At 36.2% G+C, this 24,088-nt stretch overlaps 3 protein-coding genes across 3 annotated transcripts in view; all 3 read left to right on the top strand.

Annotated features, from left to right (window-relative positions):
- LOC109841252 (peptidyl-tRNA hydrolase, mitochondrial-like) overlaps positions 1–5,708 on the top strand; it is a 7,583-nt gene extending 1,875 nt beyond the window's left edge. The window contains exons 3-9 of the mRNA XM_020410166.1: positions 769–853; positions 2,833–2,900; positions 2,985–3,035; positions 3,128–3,201; positions 5,102–5,160; positions 5,250–5,326; positions 5,417–5,708. Of these exons, the coding sequence (XP_020265755.1) occupies positions 769–853; positions 2,833–2,900; positions 2,985–3,035; positions 3,128–3,201; positions 5,102–5,160; positions 5,250–5,326; positions 5,417–5,530 (528 nt within the window). The 3' untranslated portion in view covers positions 5,531–5,708. The remainder of the gene's footprint in view (positions 1–768; positions 854–2,832; positions 2,901–2,984; positions 3,036–3,127; positions 3,202–5,101; positions 5,161–5,249; positions 5,327–5,416) is intronic.
- LOC109831327 (flotillin-like protein 1) lies at positions 7,339–19,899 on the top strand. The gene is made up of 3 exons (XM_020398683.1): positions 7,339–7,955; positions 8,902–9,432; positions 19,274–19,899. The coding sequence occupies exons 1-3, from the start codon at positions 7,557–7,559 to the stop codon at positions 19,781–19,783; spliced, it is 1,440 nt and encodes a 479-aa protein (XP_020254272.1). The 5' UTR covers positions 7,339–7,556; the 3' UTR covers positions 19,784–19,899.
- On the top strand, positions 22,850–23,248 carry LOC109841261 (uncharacterized mitochondrial protein AtMg00810-like). The gene has a single exon (XM_020410175.1). The coding sequence runs from the start codon at positions 22,850–22,852 to the stop codon at positions 23,246–23,248; it is 399 nt and encodes a 132-aa protein (XP_020265764.1).

The following is a 24,088-nucleotide window of genomic DNA, read 5'->3' on the forward strand; positions in this document are numbered from 1 at the left end:
TTCTGTAGAAATAAGTTATTAAACAAAAGAAACAGAGTTAGAACAAAAAGCGAAAGAAGAGGCCGAAGAAGTAGGTGAACCCTGTAGGATTAAAACTTTCATTCTTTGGATGTAAGTATGAGACTATAACCACTATCTCTCTCCCTAATGTTGAACATGAATGCAGTGTAGCTAGGATACTGCTCGTGCAAATTTGACCAAGACAATATCTCTAACTCTCATGCAATCAACAAAAAGCTATTGTAACTGACTTGATGTTATGTTTTAGCTAGAATTTCTTTTCTGTAAAGGATGTGTATTTCAGTATTTGACAAATAGGTATACTAAAAAAGCACACAATGAAAAAGGCTCCTTGAGAAAACATTTCGACCTTCATTGTTTTGTTTGTCAAATCATAGCTTCAAGAACTTGATCATCTCTATTTCTCACTTTTGCATAGAAAAAGGAACCGTTAAACTCTGTCCGGTACAATAACAATTCTTCTGATACTTGGTTTCATGATCTAAAATACCACACTTGATTTGCTGAACTCTGGAGATAAAATTGAATGTACGATTCATGACATAAGGCAGTTATTTTATCCTTTATATGACAATAGTGATTTCTGGGATATTCTCCTCATTGCTGATATACTATCAACACTCAGAAAGGAGATTTCACTTCCAAATTTGTCGACTGAAATGAATTTTTAAATTTTAATATCATAAGAGTATAGTTGGAAACCAACTATCAAATCATTCATTATGTAATGCGTGTGTTTCCTCTCAGGTAGGTTTTGAGATGATAGACGCTATAGCTGAAGCTGAAGGAATATCTGTAAACAGCATATGCTCCAAAGCATTATTTGGGAAAGGTGCTCACTCATATAAGAATATTGCAGTTTTCTGTAATGCTATATAGTATATAGTTACATTTATTTTGTAACAATAACCATATGCTGTATGTTTGCATTTGCTAGCGAGTGCATGTTTTAACTGAATGGGAATTTTTTCTTTTCATCTGATATTTTCATATGTTCCTTCACTTTACCAAATGTAAGTCAAAGTTTCAAATCATGTTTAACTTTCACTATTGGGTATATTGTTGGTTATTGTTAGTGCTTAGTATCTGTGTACTTTGCAAATGGTATCAGTCCCCGCAAAGTTTTCTTTTCTTTTCTTTTTAAAGTCAGCAAGCATCGGTTGTCAAATCTCACCTGTGCAGAAAACTTGCGATTTTCATTTTTTTGACCTTTTTTTTATTATATAGGTGGATGCCTGCTAGTTATTTCAGATTAGTTAGCAATCTATGAGAGCAGTTGAAGTATGACATTAATAATCTTATATTAAGGATCTGTATTGAACTTTGACACACTTTTTTATTATTAGTTTAATATTGTACTGCCTAATGAGTGCTGTTTGTAGTTCCGAAAGTCTGTTGAATTAATATGTAAAGAGCTGTCAATGGTTTCTTCCTTTAATAATGCAAAATTGAAATTATATACTCCAAAACTATAGTTAAAATGACAAATCCACTAGAGGCAAAAGAAGTGTGCATCTGTCCCTGTTCATTAATAAACTCCAGGACGATGGTTCTATGTCCTCTTACTGGCAATAATGGCCCTTGCGATGTGACCTCTGATATTCCTTTGTGACACAGATGAATATCATAATTCTTTTCTTTTATTTGAGAAATGTAAATAAGTTTGATTTTAAGTTTTACTTTTCTCTACCTTTTTAAGAGGGAGTGCTGGCCTGTCAGGCATTATTAACATTGAATGAAAATGCTCACCTGAAAAGGACCACTATTTTGTTTTGCACAAAACCTCCTAAACTTTATAAATTAGATGAAAACTCTAAACTCTACCAGAACTACTTTGAAAAACCACGGTGTTAACCTGAAGGGTTAACGGTCTAAACTACCCTGTTACTATCAGTGCCATTGATATTGGTGAGAAGTAGGAGAATGAAGTAGAGGCAGATGACATGGAGAAATAGAGGAGATCTCGACAAGGAAGTAAAAGAGAAAGGAATGGTGAGGAAGAGAAAGGAGGAGGTACAGGATTTGGTTGAGGGAGTCGGGGTTATCAACGGAGATGGGCTGGATGGGGATGAGGCAGAAGAGGCAGATGGCAGCAGAGAAGTAGAAGAGATTTCAACTTAGAGGGAAAAAAGAGAAGGGGAGGATGAGGGAGATGAAGGAGGGGAGAGGATTTGGTAGGTTATTCAGGGGAGCTTGAGAGGATTCGGGAAGGAGAGGAGGGAGGGGTTGCTGGGGGGAGTTGAGACAAACTACGATGAAGGAGTAGAGGGGTTTCCAGCAAGGGTTGTGGTTGATATGACCGATGTGTTTAGGGCGGTTTCGTGCAAACCCCCAAGTTTACAGGGGTTCTGTGAAATTTACCCCAAGGATAATATAGCTGGTATAAGTATGTAGGGCAAAACTTGTTCAATACATGTATCGTGCGTGGAACATGAAATCGTGAACTGATTGCCACTAGTCGTGGTACTGTAGTAACACACTTTCAAGGGGATTTTTCTTTAGTTTATAATTTAGAGGTTTTCTTTTCTTTTTTTTTTCCTTTCCTTTTTTGCAAAATACCCCAAAGTTCAGGGGGATTTTGTGAAATCTGTAAAATCCTAGAGGAAGGGTGGATAAGGTTGATGATAAATCTAAGAGAACTAATTTGATTATCACACTGAAAGTTCCACCCATCCTAACAAACTAACTTACAAAACTGTTTGTTTGTTTAATTGTATCGGACTTTATGTGAATGGTATAAGATTGCTGTTTTCTGTGTCTTATGGATATTCCAATTTTATAACTTCCAGATCTGTACTTTGCTATATGCAGGTTATATTGGAGATGTTCCTATCATGCTAGCCAAACCACAAACATTTATGAATTCTAGTGGTGAGTCTGTAAGTAATCACATCAGAAAATCATCTTTTTGTGTTGAGGATGACAAATATATTTATGATTTGCATTTGGGATTTTCAATGAAGGTTGGTTCTCTGATATCATATTTCAAAGTACCACTGAATCAAGTACTTCTGGTAAAATGTCCATCTTCAGTTTTTGTAGTTAGATGGTTAATCAGCATGCAAATTGTTTGCCATAGCTTACTGTTGAGTGTTATTCTCTGCAGATATATGATGACATGGACTTACCATTTGCAAAATTACGGTTGTTGCCAAAAGGTGGACATGGGGGACATAACGGGTATTATGTTCTGTCCTAGCTCCTTTATGCTTGCAGAATACAATATCATTATAAATCCTAATGACAATGAGCAAAAGAATACTTGTGGAGATCGTGCCAATAAATTTGGGCAAGATTACTTCAATGTAGCAATAGCATAGGTTACCATATAAATAAACAGCGACCACTTATACTCAATTTCATCCTATGGTTTGCTTTTCCAGTACCTTCACTATTTATTTGTCTCCAACTCCTAATATTTACTCTCTTAATCATGGAGAAAGCATGAACAATGATACTTGATTATGTTCCGTCCTTGTAGCTGTGGTTAACGTATTAGAATGTCTTCAATACAGTCTGGAACTTCTTTTCCACTTACAGTCCTCTTTTTCATATTTTAAAACACCAAAATCCTTTTTCTTAGTGCGGCTTTAGATCTTTGTTTTGCATGCAATGTTACAGAAGACGCTAGGCGGATTAGGCGTTTGAGCCAGCGCCTAGCGCCTGGACGCCTAGTGCCTAGCGCCTGGACGCTTAGGCATATTGTCTAGGCAGTGCCTAGGCGTTTAGCTAATTTTTAAATAATTTAATTATAATAATTGATAAAAATATGTATTAAATTTATATGAATTTGCCAAAAAAGATAGCAACCTTATATCCATAATAAACCATGTATACTTAAATACTAAATAGTTAAAATAATAACTAATAAGGTTATAGAAAGCTAGGAGGCCTAGAGCCTAGGAGATTTTTATTTTTTATTTTTTAAATATAATGATTGATAGTAAATATCAATGTTATAGAAAGTTTAGGTGCCGGATTGATGTCTAGGCAGATTTCTTTCTTCATTTAAATGGTGGTTGATGAGATTTTGCTGAAGGTCGGAAGAGGTAGTGGAAATGTTCATATTTGGAGGTTAAAGGAGTTTGAAGGAGGTTGGAGAACGTGGAGGCTGCAACACAGAAAATCACGATCAATACCTAAAGGGTGCAGTCCACATTAGTAGACAATGGCCCCCTAAACACTCTCAAAATCTATGTGGGCAGCCTAGGTATCGCGCATGCGCTAGGTGTTAGTTAGGCGGCATGCGCTAGGTGTTAGTTAGGCGGCCTAGGCCTAGGCACCGCCTAGGCCTAGGCGTACGTCTAGGCGGACTAAGCAGAGGTTTTTTAAAATAGTGTTTGCATGCAAATGTCATTCTCGCAATCCACCACCATTAGACCCTTCAGTAGCTAGTGAACTAACTATCTTTACATGTTACATGGTTACTCTCCCAGTCCCGCCAGTTTCTGTAGAAAGAATATTGAAGAATGGTGAAAATGTTTGTACCTTTAGTTTAACATATCATCATTAATTTCATTTGTGATCTTGCATCCTCTCTGGATGATCGTAAAAGGATTAAAAAATGAACGTGCACACACAGCACACTTCTTCTGAATATAAATATTGTTTAGGAAGTAACTTTTAGCTAGTGATTTTAAATGGGCAACAACAATAACAATGGAGCCTTTATCACAAAATTTGGGGTCAATTACATGAATACTATTCTTCCATTCAGTTCTATTTTGGATTATCTCATTTGTGAAGTTAACCAAAACCATATCTTTCTTAACCGTGTCTAACCAAGTTTTATTAGGTCTACCTTTAGGCCTCCTTGCTTCATTAATTATAATCTTATCATCTATCCTAAGTGGTGTATTTGTCATGTCCCTTCCTTGTGGCCGAAACATCTCATTGTGGTTTAGAATGGACCTGAAAATTAATACGCAGTAATAGACTGCAATCATCAAAAGGTTGACTTGTTGGGAAAGGAATTTTTTTCCTACTTTAATTATTTACTTTCCTTCATTGTCTTCATCACTATTGAGAGATTATGGGACCACATGTTAATTAGCTTTTGGTCAATTTCATATTTTCACAGGATGCGCAGTGTAATTAATCACTTTAACGGAAGCCGTGAATTTCCACGTCTAAAAATAGGTGATGCATGATGTCCACTTATATCTTCATGCAGTTTGTTTTACCTAATCGTATTCACAAAATAACATCATTCATTGGAATCTGTGAAGGCATTGGACGGCCACCGGGCAAAATGGACCCTGTCAATTTTGTTCTTCGACCTTTCTGTAAGAAAGAACAAGAAGAGGTTTCCCCTTAATCTTTCACACTCATCTTTTTGGCACTCTTTTCTGTTTTTTCAATTAGCAAATTTATCGACAATTATAATGTGCTGCAGCTTGACTTCACCTTTCAAAGGGGCCTGGACGCGCTAAGGATTCTGGTCCTCGAGGGGTTCAATAAGAGTGCTACTTTTACTAACAGTGCGCAACCATCAGAACTCCTGAGCTGATGCGAGTTTGTCATCATTTATACATGAATTTGCTTCGTTTACGCTTTTTCATAATATCGAAGATTAATAGAATGAAGCATCATTCATTAGTTATTGGTGACATGTACAGGTTTTTTTTGTTTACCCTTAATTTTTCATAATATCAAATATTATTTGCGGTATAGTGTTGTTTTGATTATTGTAACTGTTTATTTGATTGGAGTGTATATCTGAACTGTTAACAATTTATATTTTGTATTTAGTTTAGGAGAATATTGTTTCTAAAATTTTAGCACTAATTTGTTGCAGTCAAGTTCCTTTACAGAGATGGCAGATGGTGGGTGAGCTGCTCCAATCTTTTTGCAGGTACCCGCTGATGCTCTCTGCAGCGATCATCGCTTGTTATTTTCGCAGCTACTTTGTCTTCATCTAAAAAAGTAAAAAGAAAAGGAAAATATATTAAAAAAAAAGATAGAGATTGTGGCTGTATTGTTTGTTATGCTCCTTAACTTATTTATGAGTCCAATCAGTTAACCCATTAAATACAGAGTAAATTTAGAGGCTACGCATCTCAAGGCATGTGTTTTTGTTCCTGAACTAAATTGGAAAGTTAACTGCTTCACTTTGTAGCTTACTTGGTTTTGCTATGTAAAACTGCAAAAGAAGAAAGAGGCCTTCAAAAACCAAAAATCGTCATGAAGGTTTCTAAATTTTGCAAACAACTTCATTATTATTTGTGGACCTACTCCAATTTCGCGCATCTTGTGGGTAACTGCACCAGAACTTATGCAAGTTGGACCCGGTTCAAAAAAGTCGTGCTAGTTTGATATAATAATTGGAAAAGAGGTTTATACGGCCACATGAGAATAATGAAATTCATTTGGCAGACAAATCTCAGAAATAATACTGAAACTTCCTTCGACTTTTGCAATTTGACTTCTATTATTTATCATCAAGTCTTGGTCTGTTTAATAATACACAAGTGCGTGTTGTTTTTAAATTCCAGGCAATTTCAGTCTCTTGTGAAAAGAATTTTTTTTTTATCTTTTTTGGGCGGACGGAAAAATCAATGCACGTTTATCTAAGTGATTAACCAGCTTTTATGAAACTCAATTTCCCCAAATAGGAAACCAAGCCGTTAAAAGAGATTAAGTATTTAATTAAAGCCAGAGATGAAAATAAAAGTCTAAGATAGACTCTCTGCATTTACGTCTACGATGTATAAGTAAGATCTCGTCCACAACCAGAACATTCCTGGAGTATTCTACTGAGGACTTGATCCAAACGTCGATAATTCCAATGATGACTTGATTAGCTTGTTCTTTATCAACGAAAGCTATTAACAGATAAATTGTCTTCGTCAGATAGATTTTTATATTAGATTAAAAGATTGAACAATTCTAAATACCAAATTATCCATTGATTTTACTTCCATAAAAATTGATAGCAAGACCATTATTTTTAATCATAAACATTTAGAGCTGTGATTCATCTAAAGTGAAAAATAATAATGAGTACAATCCAGGGTAGCACTTGCTTTTAAAGAAAATTACACAAACAGAAAATCCAAAATAAGAAGCAAAACATAAGGTCTGATAAGAAAAAGAAATATATAAACAATGAGAGAAAAAAAAATCCTAATGAGATAAGTAAACATTTAATAAAAAAAAATTCTAACAGAAAGAGATACCCTAATAGGAAAAGGAAGCATGTAATGAAAAAAAATGCTTATAAGAATTCAAACACAAGGAAAGCCCTCTAATGAAAAACATACTATAATAATTAAGCTACGATAATTACTAAAATTCCAAATAAATCTCAATCTTCATCAATTAAAAAAAAGACGACCCTCATCAAAACCGATGATTCCTTTGCGAGTTCTTGACAGGAAACAGAAGCACGGGACTAGTTTCCTTCGCTAACCCTACATACTCAAAATTCACTATAAATATGAAGCAACACCAACCCCTTCTTTAGACTCGCTCTACCCTTTTTCTCTCTTTTTCTGGCTCTCTTTCTCTTTCTCTCTCTCAAGAATCAATCAACAATGGGTTACAAAGTAGCCAAGGCCTCCCAATACTTGGCCATCACAGGGTGGGGCATCGACGACGTCAAGCTTGCGAAGAAGGCGTGGATTTTCCCGGGGCAGTCGTGCTCGACGTTCGACATATCTCCGGTGAACTACGAGTTCGATGTGCAGGCCATGAGCGCGGAGAAGCTGCCCTTCATCCTGCCGGCTGTGTTCACCATTGGGCCGAAGGAGGATGAGATGGAGATGATGCTGAAGTACGCAAAGCTCATGTCGTCGCACGACAAGAACTCGAACCACGTGAAGGAGTTGGTTCAGGGGGTCATCGAGGGCGAGACGAGGGTTCTTGCTGCGTCCATGACGATGGAGGATATTTTTAAGGGGACCAAGGAGTTCAAGAAGGAGGTTTTTGAGAAGGTTTGGTTTTTTTTCTCATGATAGTTTATTTATTAATAAACAAATATTTTTTAGTATTGGACTTTACGAAAAGAATAGAATTTAACCATATAATTTCAAATTGTTTGTTTATCAAATATTCGTTTAACATTTGATCACTTATTATTTGTATTATTGCAAATATGATGTCATATTTTTAACCCACTTACCATTTCTACTTAAGTTTTATGCATTGATTTTAAGACTTAAATAATTTTAAATCTGTTTTCTAATAAAAATTTTGATTTAAATATATACATAATATATTATAAATGAATCATTTTTACTTATGAATTTAAATAATATTTGAAATTAAATTCTTTAGCGGAATAAATATACTTTGATTTCGATAAGTATTTGTGAATAATCATGAATATTTATCAAATACCAAATATTCGAGTTCGAATTTGAAAAACTCCATATATGAATATTAGAGTCCGCATTTGAATTCGATAATTTTAAACAAATACAGATGCAAACACCTTAGTATTTGATTTGTGTTTACCACCCCTAATTATGCTGTCATCTGATTTGGGTCATACATTAATTTGTTTTGAAATGATTTGAAAATTTTCAAATACCTAATAAAATTAAAAAAAAAGAAAATAACAAGACGAAAATAAATTTCTGTCATACTCATACTCTATGTGAGTCAGACTCGTACTATCATTTTGGGGTGAGAAAGCATGAGTACTTGGGTCAAGGTGTCCCCAAGTGTTTGACTCTAGTTGGGGGGTGGGGATGCATAGCCGAATTTTATTTGGTTCCCCCAAGCAATTTTCCCTTTTTTTTTACAGTTTTGTTTCGATAAAATTGTTGGAATTACGACCCATTAAAATATTGCAATTGGTAATTTTCCTTATTTTTGAAGTATTTTTTTTGAACTCTGATGGTAATTTCTCCATTCTGACTTATTATTCTCTTCCAGGTTCAACTCGAGCTCAACCAGTTTGGTCTCCTAATTTACAACGCCAACGTGAAACAACTTGTTGATGTCGCGGGTCACGAGTACTTCTCCTACCTCGGCCAGAAGACCCAAATGGAGGCAGCCAACCAAGCCAAGGTCGACGTTGCAGAGGCCAGAATGAAGGGAGAAGTCGGATCGAAACAAAGAGAGGGAGAAACATTAAAGAACGCATCTGACATCGACACGAAAACAAAGATTTACTCGACACAGAGACAGGGAGAAGGGAAGAAGCAGGAGGCTAAGGTGAAGGCAGAAGTGAGGATATTTGAAAATGAGAGGGAGGCTGAGGTGGCAGAGGCTAATGCTACGCTGGCTATGAAGAAGGCCGAGTGGGTGAAGCAGACGCAGGTGGCTGAGGTGGTGGCAGCCAAGGCCGTGGCTGTGAGAGAGGCAGAGCTTCAGTTGGAAGTCGAGAAGAAGAATGCCATGAGGCAGACTGAGAAGCTTAAGGCTGAATTTCTCAGTAAGGCTACTGTGGACTATGAGATGAAGGTATCATTTACATCTGAATTCCCTTTGATTCTAATTCTTATTATGCAATTAGTATATTAGTACGTACATTGGCAGTTTCATGTCTGAGTATAGTCCCACGTTGACAAACTAAGATATATGGACAAATAAAATATTAGAGCTTTGCTTAAAAGATGAATTGGGTTACAAATTGTTAGAACAATCAAAAGCAAAGCAAATAGAAATATAATATGTACGAGGAGAGATTTCGTGGGAGAAACAAATAAAAAAGTTGTTTTTAGCTCTTGGTTACGGTAGCACTATCTTTTTTTCCTTTTAGGTAAAAGGATGCATGAATGCCTATTTAAAGGCTTTACAAAGTGTTTCATAATAGAATTATAGTATGACTATAATTCTTAAAGATAGCTAACTCAAATACCTTTAGAATTAGGATTAACTTCAACATCCCCCCTTAATCCTAATTCTGTAAGGTCTTCATTCTCATCATGTGCTTCAACTTGACAAACGCTTCAAACTTTAAAAGTTTCGTGAGGATCTCCGCAACTTGATCTTTAGACTTGCAATAAATCAACACGATCTCGTTTTTCTCAACATTGTCTCGTAAAAAGTGGTAACAAGTATGAATATGTTTGCTCCTTTCATGAGTGACTGGATTCTTCGCCAAGTCAATTGCGGACTTGTTGTCAACATAAATCTTTGTAGGACCTTAAACTTGAATATAAATCTGACTTAGCACATTACGCAACCAAATTGCTTGACAAGCACTCGTCGCAGCTGCTACATACTCCACTTCACAAGTTGAGAGTACAACAATAGACTGCTTCTTCGACGACCATGAAAATGCGATGGTGCCAGAATTAAAAACATAGCCAGAAGTACTTTTACGATCATCATGATCTTCACTCCAATCACTATCAAAATAGCCTACAACATCACAATTATTAGATAAAGAATAAAACAAACCATGATAATAAGTCCCCTTTAGGTACCACACAATTCTCTTTGTAACTTGTAGATGAGATTGGCGAGAGGTCTCTAAATATCTACTGATTAGACCAACTCCATAGGCTATATCTAGCCTCGTACATGTGAGATATATGAAACTCCCAACAATTTGCTTAAAATAAGTAGGATCAACTTGTGCACCATCACTTTCTCAAGATAGTTTAGTACCAACCTCCAAAGGAATTTTAGCATGATTGCAATTTAACATCTGAAATCTCTTCAATAACTTTGCACAATAGCTCCTTTGGCATATGAAAATCCTATCATCTCCTTGAACTACTTCAATGCCAAGAAAATAAGACATAAGCTAAGATCTGTCATCTCAATTCATGCATCATCGACTTCTTAAAATCTTCAATCATACTAATATTATTTCCTGTAAAAATCAAGTCATCAACATAAAGGCATAATAGTAGTATATCACCAGAGTTGTTTAACTTCACATATAAGACATGCTCGGAGGGGCACTTCTGAAATCAACCTTCTTAAAAGAGAGATTCAATTCTTTTGTTCTATGCTCACGGTGCTTGCTTCAGCCCGTACAAGATTTTTTTCCAACTTGTATACTTTATGCTCACATCCTTTCTTCACAAATCCAGGTGATTACTTCACGAAAACTTCTTCTTCAACTGGCCCATTAAGAAAAGTTAACTTCACATCCATCTGATGAATATTCCAATGATTCTGTGCAGCCAGGGCAATTATTAATCTAACAGTTTTAATTCTAGTAACAGGAAAAAATACCTCTTGGTAATCATAACCAGGCTTTTGTTTGTAGACTTTAGCCACCAATCTTGCTTTATGCCGCTCAACCTCGCTGTTTACTTTAATATTTGTTTTGAAAACCCACTTCACATCGACTGCTTTATGTCCTTGTGGGATATTAGTAAGCTCCCACGTGTCATTCTTCTCAATCGCCTTGATCTCTCCTTTCATTGCATTTATCCACTTAGGATCTTGAATAGCCTCTTCAAACATAACTAGCTCACAATCTGCAAACATTGCGAAGTGCACTATATCTCCATCTGCATCAACATCATCATCTGGAGTTACTTCATAATCTCTCAAGAGAACTGATGGTTGATGATTTCTTCTTGGTCTTTCAACTTCTAATGGAACTTGTGGGGTTGGAACTTCAGAAGCATTAGCCGATTTTCATTTGCAATAGGAACATCATCTTCAATAATATCAATGAGAGTACGCCGTGAATCGTTTTGTGCTTCTAGATCCTAATTCCAAGCATCTTCTTCAGCAAACATAACATCTTTTCTTACAATCACCTTTTTTGTAGTAAGATTGTAGAGTTTGTAGCCCCCGGACTTGAAGCCAATAAAAACTATCTTCTCGCCTTTGTCATCAAGTTTCTTTCTTCTTTCTGCTGGAATATGAGTATAAGCAATGGAGCCAAACACTTTGAGATGTCTTACACTTGACTTATAACCATGCCACGCCTCTTTAGGATTAAGATTATCAATGCACTTTATTGGTGACCTATTCAACAAGTATACAGTGCATGAGACAGTTTCATCCCCAAAATAATTTGGCATACATTTGGTCTTTAGCATGCTTCTTGCCATCTCAAGTATCGTCCGGCTTTACGTTTAGAGTGACATCACGCTTTATTCCTTCTTTTGCACAATACTTATTAAATTCATTAGAAGTATATTCACATCCTCCATCTGTTCGTAGTACCTTGATAAAGTAACCGCTTTCCTTCTCAACTAGGGCCTTAAAGCTCTTAAAATGACTTTAGATTTTTGCTGCAAAAAGTAGACCCATATTTTCATTGTAAAATCATCAATAAAAGTAAAGAAGTATCGATTATTGCCATTGGATATAGTGTTCATAGGACCGTACACATCTGAATGAATGAGCTCAAGATGCTTCTTTGCATGTCAAGTATTTTTAATACCAAATGGTGATCTATGTTGCTTTCCAAGAATACAACCTTCACACAACTGTTCAAGATGATCTATAATGGGCAAGCCTCTCACTAAATTTCTTTGTGCAAGCAACTTTAGACTGCGAAAGTTCAGATGTCCAAACCGAAGATACCATAACCAAGACTTATCTTTCATAATGACATTGAAGCAATGATAAATATTGTTCTGGATGTCAACTCGAAACATGTGATTATTTGTCATGGGGGCTTTAAGGATAAATACACCTCTTTTATCAAAGATTAGGAGTTAATTACCAGAGAAGCGCATATCATACACCTTTTCAAGAAGTTGGCCCATACTGAGTAAATTGTTTTTCATATTTGGCACATAGAATACATCGGAAATAAACTTGTAGTCTCCGTTCTTCAGCTTGATTAGAACTCTTCCTTTTTTCCATCACTGGTATAATGTTGTCATCGACACAAACTTGACTTTGGAACGCATCGACTCATCTAGGTCCACGAACAACTCCTTATTTCCGCACATGTGATTAGAACATCTAGTGTCAAGAAACCATGTGTTGTAGTTTAATTCTTCACCGGCTGTCGTGACCATCGATAAAGTGTGGTTGTCTTCATCACCACTTTCTTGTGCAAATCAAATTTCTTCTCCGGATGTGGAATTATCCTGGTACTTGAACTCCTTTGCATAGTGGCCATATATGTGACATATGTAACATTCACTATTTAATTTATTAAAATTTCCTCTACTACGTCCAAAGCCTCGACCTCGGCCTCGACCTTGACAATTTAAATTTCATTGATAATTGCTTCTCTGATTGCCGTCATATCTTTGATTGTTTTTATAACTGTCATGTACTTGACTATTGTAATATCCATGTCCTCAGTTATTGTAGTTTCCATATCCTCGTCCTCTGCGACGAGAATTTCCTCCTTGCTGGTCTCTTTCGTACTGCGCCCCTTTGTTATTTTTTTTATAAAAACTTGACTTTGAAAATCTTTCTCAAGGGGCTTCTCGGTTGACCTCTCGTTCATGCGTTGCTCGTGAACTTGTAAGGTACCCATCAAGTTATCAACTGTCACCTTGGACAAATTCTTCAATTCTTTGATTGCCACCACGATATGATCAAATTTTCCTGTAAGAGATCGCAATATCTTCTCCACAATTGTTAAATCTATAACCTTCTCCCCGATTATTTAATTTGATTTGTCAAAGCAACTACTCGAGTCACATAATCTGCAACACTTTCAGAGGATTCCATCTGCAAAATTTCAAATTGACATATCAATGTTTGAAGCCTAACTTTTTTCACCTTTTCAACTCCATGGTATGATGTCTCCAAAGTATCCCACATTTGCTTTGCTGTAGTTGCTCCGTCGATCTTCTAAAAAAACTGAATCATTCACTTCTTGATGGATGTAGAATAACACCTTTCGATCATTCTTCTTAATCTCACCGTGGGCTTTCTTCTCGGCTTCACTTGCGTTATCTGTGAGATCGGTAACTCTGTTCTCTACGGCATCCAATATATCTTGATATTCAAACAACACCTTCATCTGCACTCTCTATTGGTGACAATTCTTCCCATTTAATATAGGAATAGAAGACGATATCGTCTCGTTTAGATTGTTCATGGCTCTGATACCACTGTTGGAACAATCAAAAGCAAAGCAAATAGAAGCATAATATGTATGAGGAGAGATTTAGTGGGAGAAACAAACAAAAAAGCTATTTTTAGCTCTCGGTTACTGATGGGAGAAGCAAATAAAAAAGCTTTAATCACTACCACAGACTTAGGCTAAGGCAACAGTTAAAAACTGCTACGTTAGCCTAAAAACCGTTACCTTAGGGCAAGTGCAGCGGTTGCCCATCCGTCTTCTTTGCGGGCGTTGCCCTAGAACATAGACAACGGTTTTCCCCTATAGAGGAACAGTTTAATAACCGTTCTATTAGGTACCTTAATGTAACGGTTTAGTCTAATGTGACGGTTTATTACCACCTAAGACTATGGTTACCTTAGCTAAAGTAACGGTTCATTTTAATGAACCGCACGCAAGCGCGACGATTTTTCTGACCTAAGGCAGCGGTTCTCCTTTTTTTTGTTCCTAATAGCAGCTTTTGTTTAGAATTGTTAAACCTAAAAAATGCCAAATGCCAATATTAGAAGGGAAAAAAATATGAAACAAAAAAATTATGAAACACGATGCTGGAAGTCAAACATCAATTGATTTCTATTGAATCTCTAAATGATACAAATAATATATCAAAATATTTCATAATTTGTGTCAAAAAATTCGTGTAGCATTAATGTCAACATCTGAACTGATCTTCACCTTCATGTATACGGTATTTTTGCCCATTACCACTTCCATAACTGTCTTGTTTTCCTGCAAACAAAGAGAGAGAATATATTAGTTCATTGTTGATAGAGACAATCACGTAGAATATTAACCATTTATGAGCAGAAAGTCATTTGTAGCAATAGTATATGCACAAAGAACTCCAAATTACATATTAAGATAAATTACATTTTGGGAAAATAATTTATGTACGTGTTTATGTGAAAACTAAAGTACAAAAAAATTACTGCAGCATAGAGTGAGCAGAAAATTCAATAGCTGGTACATAAGCTACAATCTCTTTCTCTCAATAAGAATGACTTTGAGGTCCTAAATAGGAAAAGAATGTGATGATCAAGGTTATATCACACATGACAGTGCAAGAAATCATTACTGGCTAGATTTCAACAAATGCAGTCACATAACACTTAATTTAGAAACAAACAACCAAGACCATAAATTTTTTTTTTGAATCATAGCTTACAATGGATTAAGGTTCGGAGGAATATTATAAGGAATTTGGCCTCCATTTGCAAGGCCATTGCTGCTCATGTCCCTACACAATTTGAAGGAAATTAAATCTTTCAAAAAAAATCACATACAAAATTTAAATATAAGATTACTCATAGAGAAGCAATGTCACTCAAAGATCAACTACCAAAGTCATAGTTTGCATGTCGTAGACCAATGTTCATTTCAAACATGAACATATTGTATTATAAATAACTTACAACCATTTAAGGTTTGGTGGAAGATTAATTCTTAATCTTGAATTAGAAAAAAAATGGAACAATACAAGGAAAGTGAAAACTAATCTAGAACTAAATTGGTAATGATATTACAAAGATGCACACATTTATAAAAGTAAACAAAATTGAGAAAAATATATGATTATGAAATATAAAATTTAGGACTTACAATTTTATCGGGAACCATTATATAGCATATTTTCAGATAGTGAACCTCCTTGGCCTGTTACACAAAAGAAATGTGATACAGTTGTTACACTAGAATACACTTAAACGTTCTCTTAAACTAAACGGAAGAAACAAATGAGTATACGAACTTGATAATGATTCTAAAAATTTTATCAGCTTATGATTGAAACCATCAAAACAAAAAATTTCACTAACATCAGGGATGTTACTTCAGATTCACAAAAGATAGTATGATGTTAGTTACATCTTTCTTTCTAAAAATATTTGAATAGATTAAAACTAAAATGACAACAATTTGATTTGGCAATAAGCTTCCAACTGCAGCTGTGCAAGTGAGATAATATCAAACACAAACAATTGAGTTTTTCTTTTTTTTAAATGAATATTTATTCATATGCATGTCTATCTGTTTTAACATCATGGTAGTTTCCTAGTATCAATCGTTTATGCATAGATTAAACTTCAATAACTATTCTCCAAATAGAATAAGTGATTACAAGTAAATTAAGCTGATTACTTATTCTCCTCTTCAAACAAATTCCCCAGCACGCTAGCATTAGAAAACCGATCTATCCTTCAAGGTTAAAATTTAGTCAATGTGATGTCAGAAGAAATATTTTGAGATAAAATACCTTACGATATTAATAATTTGGCATGAGAAAAGTTTTGAGACAATGGCGCCCTCACATTTTAGTAATCATCAATTGGAAACCACTTAAAAGTAAGAATCCCTAAAGTGAGACACTCTTAGAAACTATTCTAACATAAACAAGAAGATTCAAACATGTATTACTACTAATTATGGTGGAAATTTACAAAAAAGTTAGCTAGTTTCTGAAATCAAAAGAAGTATAATGCAAGTAATATTTCCTGGTAGCCCTTGAGACTCCCTCTACAGAGTTGAAAATATTTTTTCAAGTTATCTTAATTTACACAATTTTTTTAAAAAGACTATATATACGTACATATATATATATATTAAAAAAAAAACTAACCTTACAAAAGAAGAGTGCGAAAAATGGGCACCACAAAAAAAAAAAAAAAACAAACTCTTAAATTCAAGGTGATTCTATCTTATAAAGCCTAAGTTGACTGAGCAATTGAAACTATTCTAACATAAACAAGAAGATTCAAACATGTATTACTACTAATTATGGTGGAAATTTACAAAAGAGTTAGCTAGTTTCTGAGATCAAAAGAAGTATAATGCAAGTAATATTTCCTGGTAGCCCTTGAGACTCCCTCTACAGGCAACATAATGCAAACTGAGCTCTTCGCTCATGCCACATTCACAGAATAAGCGTAGTCCAAATCATCATAATATCCTTTTCACAGTAAAAAGAAGATTGAAAGACCAACTAAGTATTAAAGCTAAGGCCAATATACAAATGACTAAATTAGTTCCTTATGGAGAATTGTCACTCTTGAAAGTTGAACTAGCCACTCTAAAAGGAGCATTAAGATAGCAACAACCTTATCCATCTTACGTGACCGTCAATGAGTTGCTTCTTAAATAAGTACAGCATGTAACCCTAAAAACATACAGCTATAGTTATGTCAGTTTTTTTACTAACTATAACATCACTTTTGCTCTTCTTTTTAATTAAAAACATATGCCAATATGCTCAATGTACTTGAAAATATTTCTATTATTGATCATAGAAGCTTCTCTTTTATAAGGTTATGTAAGGTCACTTTTGGATTTAACCTGCATCCATCAGTATCGCCGAAAGACACTTTTTGAAGTAAAATATAGTAACGATTATATAATGAAACAAAATTAGGGATTTTTTTATCTTGCATTAACACCATCTAAATTAGGTCCAAACCAGCTCAAAATTCAAAATTAGGAAAAAGATTACACTAAATCATCATGACCTTTTCCTTCTAATTTGTGTCTGCTTACGCTAATTCTGGATAAATACAGAAGCCTCAAATAGCTGGGCCAGTTACTAAAACTATTCACCAAGTTGTGCAAAAAAAATGAAGAGTTCCTTACACGTATAAATAAAGTGATCACCTTATAGAATTTTACCAAGACACATGACCCTCACGAGACTACAACTCGTCCACTAGGGTAACCTAGGGGTTTAAAGGCTTGTTGTATACGCCAAATACAACCGCGATTCCTACGAAAGTGAGTTAGGATTTTCTTTTTATTTTTCTTTGCTAGAGGACTAGCAAAAGTTTAAAAAATCATATCATATAAATAAAGTGATCATGATTGCCATATACAATTTTAGCATCACATAGTTGAGGAATTGACCACTAAAAGATGATCTTTTAGAGTTCTGAATCTGAGCATATAGTTTCCAATTTATTGTCAAAACCTAGATATACCCAGAAACTGAAGAAATTAATGAAATGAATTTCCAGAGCAATGATCCTCAAAGCTTTGATTTAAACCCTAAATCTACATCAACAACTACAACGACATGCACGAGATGAAAGAACCTAAAAATCACCGAGATCGAGTCACTTTCCAATATCTTACTGAACTTGAGATGGTGCTGCTCGCCGGCGAGATTGAGCTAACAATTGATGAAGACGACCATGCCGCCAGCGAGGATGAGGTAGAATTGCTAATGGTGATGAGAATTTGCGATGGAGATTGAGAACTAATGTTTTGGGCGATGGTGAAGTGAGAACTAGGGTTTTTGACGATGGTTAATTTAGAGTGAGGGTTTTCAATTTTGGGAGTTTCGAGAGCGGCGATCGAGATGCGAGAGATCAGTTTATAACAGAAAAGTTAATTTATGAAAGACTCAACTCCATTGTCACCTAATAAAAGTCCAATAGTTACGCGTCAGCCCAAAACCTCCGGAACAATGATTCGGCCGAACATACTGTTTTTTTCACAAACCGCGGCATTAGACCTGTTGTCACGGTTAGAACCGCTGCAAAACCGCTCCCATAGGTACCTTAATGCAACGGTTAAAAACGTTACACCGAAACTGTTGTGGTAGCTCAAAATCGTGGTAGTGTTTTTTTAGCTCTTGGTTACTATAGCTACAATACTTGGCCCCTATTTTTTTTCTCTTTTTTTCTCCTAGGTAGAAGGATGCATGAATACCTATTTAAAGGCTTTACAAAGTATTTCATAATAAAATTCTAGTATGACTATAATTCCTAGAGATAACTAACTCAAATCCTTATAGAATTGGGATTAGCTTCAACACAAATCTCTATACTATCGTCTCAAATTCCTTCAAACATATGCACATCTTGCTTTTATTGATCCTTTTGTTTGCATATTAATCTACTTCACTAACTCAATTTTGTTAAGGATCTTACACTATTAGTAACTTTAAAATTACCTCCTATGAAATATTATCAAATGTAACATTGATGATAAATCTATAATCTCAGTTCAATATTCGTTATCAAATTTTTACACTAAACACATTACATACTCTTTGTGCTTACCCAAACTGGTCCTTGAATATACAACCACACTAGAAGTTGGGCAAAATAATCTGCTTCTAATGCGTGTAAAGGGTATCCAGGCTTATGTCTTGAAGTTCTTTCAAACTTCAAACATCGCTAATTTATTAGTTCTATTTCGCTAAAGTAAAAGTGTCCTTCAGGCTCAATTGACTGATACAATATAACGTGATTGACTAATGTGCAACTCTGTTAAGTCTGATTCCTGTTGGGGCTAAAATTTGTATGACAGGTGCAAGAAGCAAACTGGATTCTCTACAACAAGCAAAAGGAGGCTGAAGCTCAACTCTACCAGCAAGAAAAAGAAGCAGAGGGACGCCGTGCAGTCGCAGAAGCCGCCTTCTTCTCTCGCCAGCAGGAGGCAGACGGAGAGCTCTACGCCAAGCAAAAGGAGGCTGAGGGACTACAGGCTCTAGCTCAAGCACAGGGATTCTACCTGGAAACTCTACTGAAAGCCCTTGGAGGAAATTATGCTGCACTGAGAGATTACCTGATGATCAATGAAGGAGTTTACCGAGATATGGCTCGTATTAATGCTGATGCTGTTAAGGGGTTGCAGCCCAAGATCAGTGTTTGGAGCAATGGAGAGGGTGCTAGCAATGGCGAGCTTGCTAGTGGTGGTGCCGCTGGAGCCATGAAGGAGATTGCTGGGGTGTATAAGATGCTGCCTCCATTGTTCAGTACAGTTCAGGAACAGACTGGGATGGTTCCTCCTGCTTGGATGGGTACAATCCCTAGATGAATTTGAGCTTGCCTTCAAGGATGTTTCAGTTTGAACAGTCTATGTTGGGAGTGCTATTTTGTTCATCATGTGGAATTTGTAATCTTGTTTGATGAAAAGAGTTTGTTTGTTCCTTCTGCTGTGGTTGAGCATTGCTAAGTATTCTAATCTTTTAGCTCAGGAATGTTATTATTTGTAGTGGATGATTTACATGGAGAATACATATCACTCGACCAAGAATTAGATGCGGACAGAATCACCCATCGATTAAAGTGGGTCTCGTGGTTGAGAAAAAAAATCCTATGGTATAAATTGGAGGCCTAGAGAATTGCACCTCATTTTGCTGTTTGTGGGGCATATTGTACAGTGATGATACTTTTAATGAAGAGATTGTCCTGCATGAGGATGTCTAAGAGCCATTCTATTGTTCATCATATACTTTGGCAATACTAGTATTTATTTTTCTCCCTTTTATTTCTTAATCATGATTGTTCTTAATCTTAATCTTCCGATGTGATTTCAATATTTGAGTTATCTCAAAGTAAGAAACGTATTGCAGAAAAAAGCTAAAGGTGTGAAAAAATGATTCACTCCTCATTGATAAACTATAACAGACTTGATCTTATCTACGACACAACCAAATAGAAGAAATTTACATAACATTCAGATCAAATCCGCTATCAAAGAGGGCCTTCAATCCTAATACAAAGAAGAGTTAAATATTGCTTGAAATTACCAAAATAAAGAATAATGTGGTTGAATTTCAAGCTGATCATATAGACAATTTAGAGGCATATGCACGGCAAGGTCTAAAGGAAATTTCACAAAATATAACAACAAGCAACTCAAGAACTTTTTTGGTGCATAACAAATTCCTAACACAAACTCTACTGCATATAGTATGGAGCAAAACGGTGATATTCATCAAAGACATCATCGTTATAACTACTGCCGACAGAACATTGCCATTCCCGAGTGCAGGTTGTTGAAGTCAGCAGCAGGCCCCCACCTAATCCCCCCACCTACCTAGATACAGTAATCACCTAACCCTAATAGTGTTTACCTACTCTAAACCAATGTTATAAATAACCCCCAAGTGTTTGTGTTAGATCTATCCCAATAGGAGAGAGAGAGAGAGAGAGAGAGAGAGAGAGAGAGAGAGAGAGAGAGAGAGAGAGAGAGAGTTTGAGAGTACAGTGTGTTTGTACTACTAAAAAAATAATAACAATATATTTCTTAGTGTCCACCACTCCTTTCAACTCAACAAGTGGTAACAGAGCCTAAATTAGCTTGCATGTATCTGCTTATCTTATGTTTTGTGGTTGTCACCAAAGGTGGATCCTCAACATTAGAAAATAAGTTAGATTATTATTTACCCTTTGAAGGAATCGATTATTATTCACGAGTATGGTTACTATTCATGAATACAGTTATTTTTCATAATTATGGTTACTGTTCCCGTGAAATAGTAGAAGTTGCAGATCGTGATAGAAGTAAGGCGGTCGGGACCCGCTCTCTCTTACGGTGATCCTATCAGCATTCTTGAAGGCCGAAGCTCGTGTTCAGTCCGGGACTATGAACTTGGTTGGTCAGGGACCAAACTTGCATGGAGATACTAAAGCAGTACTACGTCACTATGGCGGAATTGACAAATACGACAACTACACTCAAGAAACTCAATGGTAATAACTATAACTACTGGGAGACATGTATGAAGTCCTATTTACAAGGACAAGACCTATGCGAGGTCATCGGGAGTGCTGAAACTACAGCACCTCGGAAAGCTGGTGAAGCACTAAGAAAGTAGAATATCAAACCCGACAAGGCTATATATGTGTTGAAGACGATAGTAGAAGAAGATCTCATAGACTATATGTGAGATGCTAGAACTCCGAAGGAGGTATGGGATACACTCACAATACTCTTCTCGAAAAAGAACGATGCTTGACTTCAACTCCTGGAGAACCAATTGATGACCTTACAATAGAAGGATCTGACAATCAGTCAATACTTCAAGCAAGTAAAATCACTCTGTTCAGATATTACTCAACTAGATCCAGATTTTAAAGTATTCGCTGCAATGATGAGGAGAATAATCATCCATGGTTTAAGACCAGAATATTACGGACTCGTTGCTGCTACACATGGGTGGTTGACTCAACCAACATTTTAAAGTTGGAGAGTTTGCTCGCTACACAGGAAATCCTAGCCAAACAAATGGCTGGCGTTTCAATAAAAAGCAAAGATGAAGTACTCTTCAATAGTAAGGAGAGAGGAAAACCAAGAGGCGTGAGGAAAAAGGAGTATGGAAAGGCTGGTTTAAGGAGGCAGCCAGGACGGCCATACACTGATAGAACACAACAACGTGAGGAGCAAGGTGATCGTCGAGCAAGGAGACCTGGCAATAGCTGCTACAACTGTGGGAAGAAAGGACACTTTGCTAGAGATTGCTATTACAAGAGAAGGCCTGCAGAGGGCAATGCTGCAACATCGCGCAGATGTCAAGATGATGAAAAAGAATGGGATGCCCAAGCATCCGTGGCCATCATTGAAGATGTACCAGTCAACGAAAATGAGGTTGTTGGTATGAGACTAACCTTGATTGTAGAAGGATCTGAGTCCGCATTTGCATTTGTTTTAGATCGAGAAGAAATCAGCTATAATAAAGATTAGATCGTTGATTCTGGTTGTTCTAATCACATGACGAGAGATAAGGGGAAACTTGTTAACATGAAGGAGTATAAAAGCGGACGAGAAGTTATGATAGCGAATAATTCAAGATTACCTATCACACACATCGAAAAGACTGCATTTACGCCGTGATACAACCCAAATCAGATATCACTTGCTCCTGCAGATACTATTTTATTTGTCAAACAGACTGGCAATAGGCTAACAATCATGTTGGTCTATGTGGATGACTTAATCCTAACTAGAGATGATGATACGGAAATCGAAAAAACAAGGACAAATTTCTTGGTCAGGTTTCAAATGAAGTAGCTTAGGGAGCTCAAGCATTTCCTCGGGTTGGAGGTCGACCGAAGGAAGGATGGACTATTCCTATGCCAAGAAAAATATGCGAAGGACATGCTGCTCAAGTACGAGATGTTCAACCGCAAGTCAATCTCAACACCGATGGAGACAAATCTGAGACTGTGTGCACATGAAAGAAAAGATTTAGAAGATCCAACTATATATCAACAACTAGTTGGAAGCTTGATTTATCTAACAATGACAAGATTAGATATTTTATTTGCGGTTGGTGTGATGAGCCGATACATGCAGAAGCCAAAGAAGCCTCACTTAGAAGCAATACGAAGGATCCTAAGGTACATCAAGGGTACAGTTAACTATGGTCTCATATATAAGAAAGGAGAAGAATGTGAGGTTTATGGCTATTGTGATGCTGACTATGCTGGAGATCATGACACTCGAAGGTCTACTACCGAATATGTGTTTAGTCTCGGTTCAACGGCTATATCTTAGTGTAGCAAAAGACAGTCAATGGTATCACTGTCAACTACTGAGGCTGAGTATAGATCAACAGCGATGGTAGCTTTGGAAAGTACATGGCTTTTTTAGTTAATAAGAGATCTAAATCATTCCACAAACTATTTAGTAGCTTTACATTATGATAATCAGTTTGCAATACGATTGACAGATAATCAGCTTCTCATGCTAGGATGAAACACATTGAAGTACATCATCCCTTTCTTCGAGAGAAAGTTCTTCAAGAGGAGATTGTAATGAAGCCAATCGGGGCAAACAAACAAATAACTTACATATTCACCAAAGCACTGAGTACTTTAAAGTTTGCAGAATTTCGAAGTCATCTTGGAATGGATAGAGAAGTCTCTGCTAAGGGGGAGTGTTGAAGTCAACAGTTTCTTCCCCCACCTACCTAGCTATAGTAATAACCTAATCCTAATAGTGTTTACGTACCCTAAACCAATGTTATAAATAATCCCAAGTGTTTGTGTTAGATCCATCCCAGTAGCAGAGAGAGAAAGAGAAAGATATATATATAGGGAAAAGTGAATCTAAGGTGACACCCTAGGCTCCCACCTAAGGACGCGGCCTAAAATCACACCATTCCCTAATATTTTTTTACGATCCGCTCCGTTGAACTTGATCTACACGTTCTTAAACTCAAACACACCAATTTTGGGGTGAACCCGTCGTGTTTTGACCATTCGTTGAGTCGTCCAAAAAGTTCTATTCATTCGAAACCATTAAAATTGCGGAAAGTGGATGAAGGGTCAAAACACGACGGGTTCACCCCAAAATTGGTGTGTTTAGGTTTAAGAACGTGCAGATCAAGTTCAA

This window comes from Asparagus officinalis, chromosome 1, assembly GCF_001876935.1.
Source record: "Asparagus officinalis chromosome 1, Aspof.V1, whole genome shotgun sequence".
NCBI lineage: Eukaryota > Viridiplantae > Streptophyta > Magnoliopsida > Asparagales > Asparagaceae > Asparagus > Asparagus officinalis.

Bases quoted from the DNA above. Each gene is read 5' to 3' on its own strand.
- LOC109841261 (XM_020410175.1), top strand. From the start codon at position 22,850: ATGCTGCTCAAGTACGAGATGTTCAACCGCAAGTCAATCTCAACACCG.
- LOC109831327 (XM_020398683.1), top strand. From the start codon at position 7,557: ATGGGTTACAAAGTAGCCAAGGCCTCCCAATACTTGGCCATCACAGGG. The intron at 7,956-8,901 runs GTTTGGTTTTTT...ATTCTCTTCCAG, and splicing joins AGAAGGAGGTTTTTGAGAAG to GTTCAACTCGAGCTCAACCA. The intron at 9,433-19,273 runs GTATCATTTACA...TTTGTATGACAG, and splicing joins CTGTGGACTATGAGATGAAG to GTGCAAGAAGCAAACTGGAT.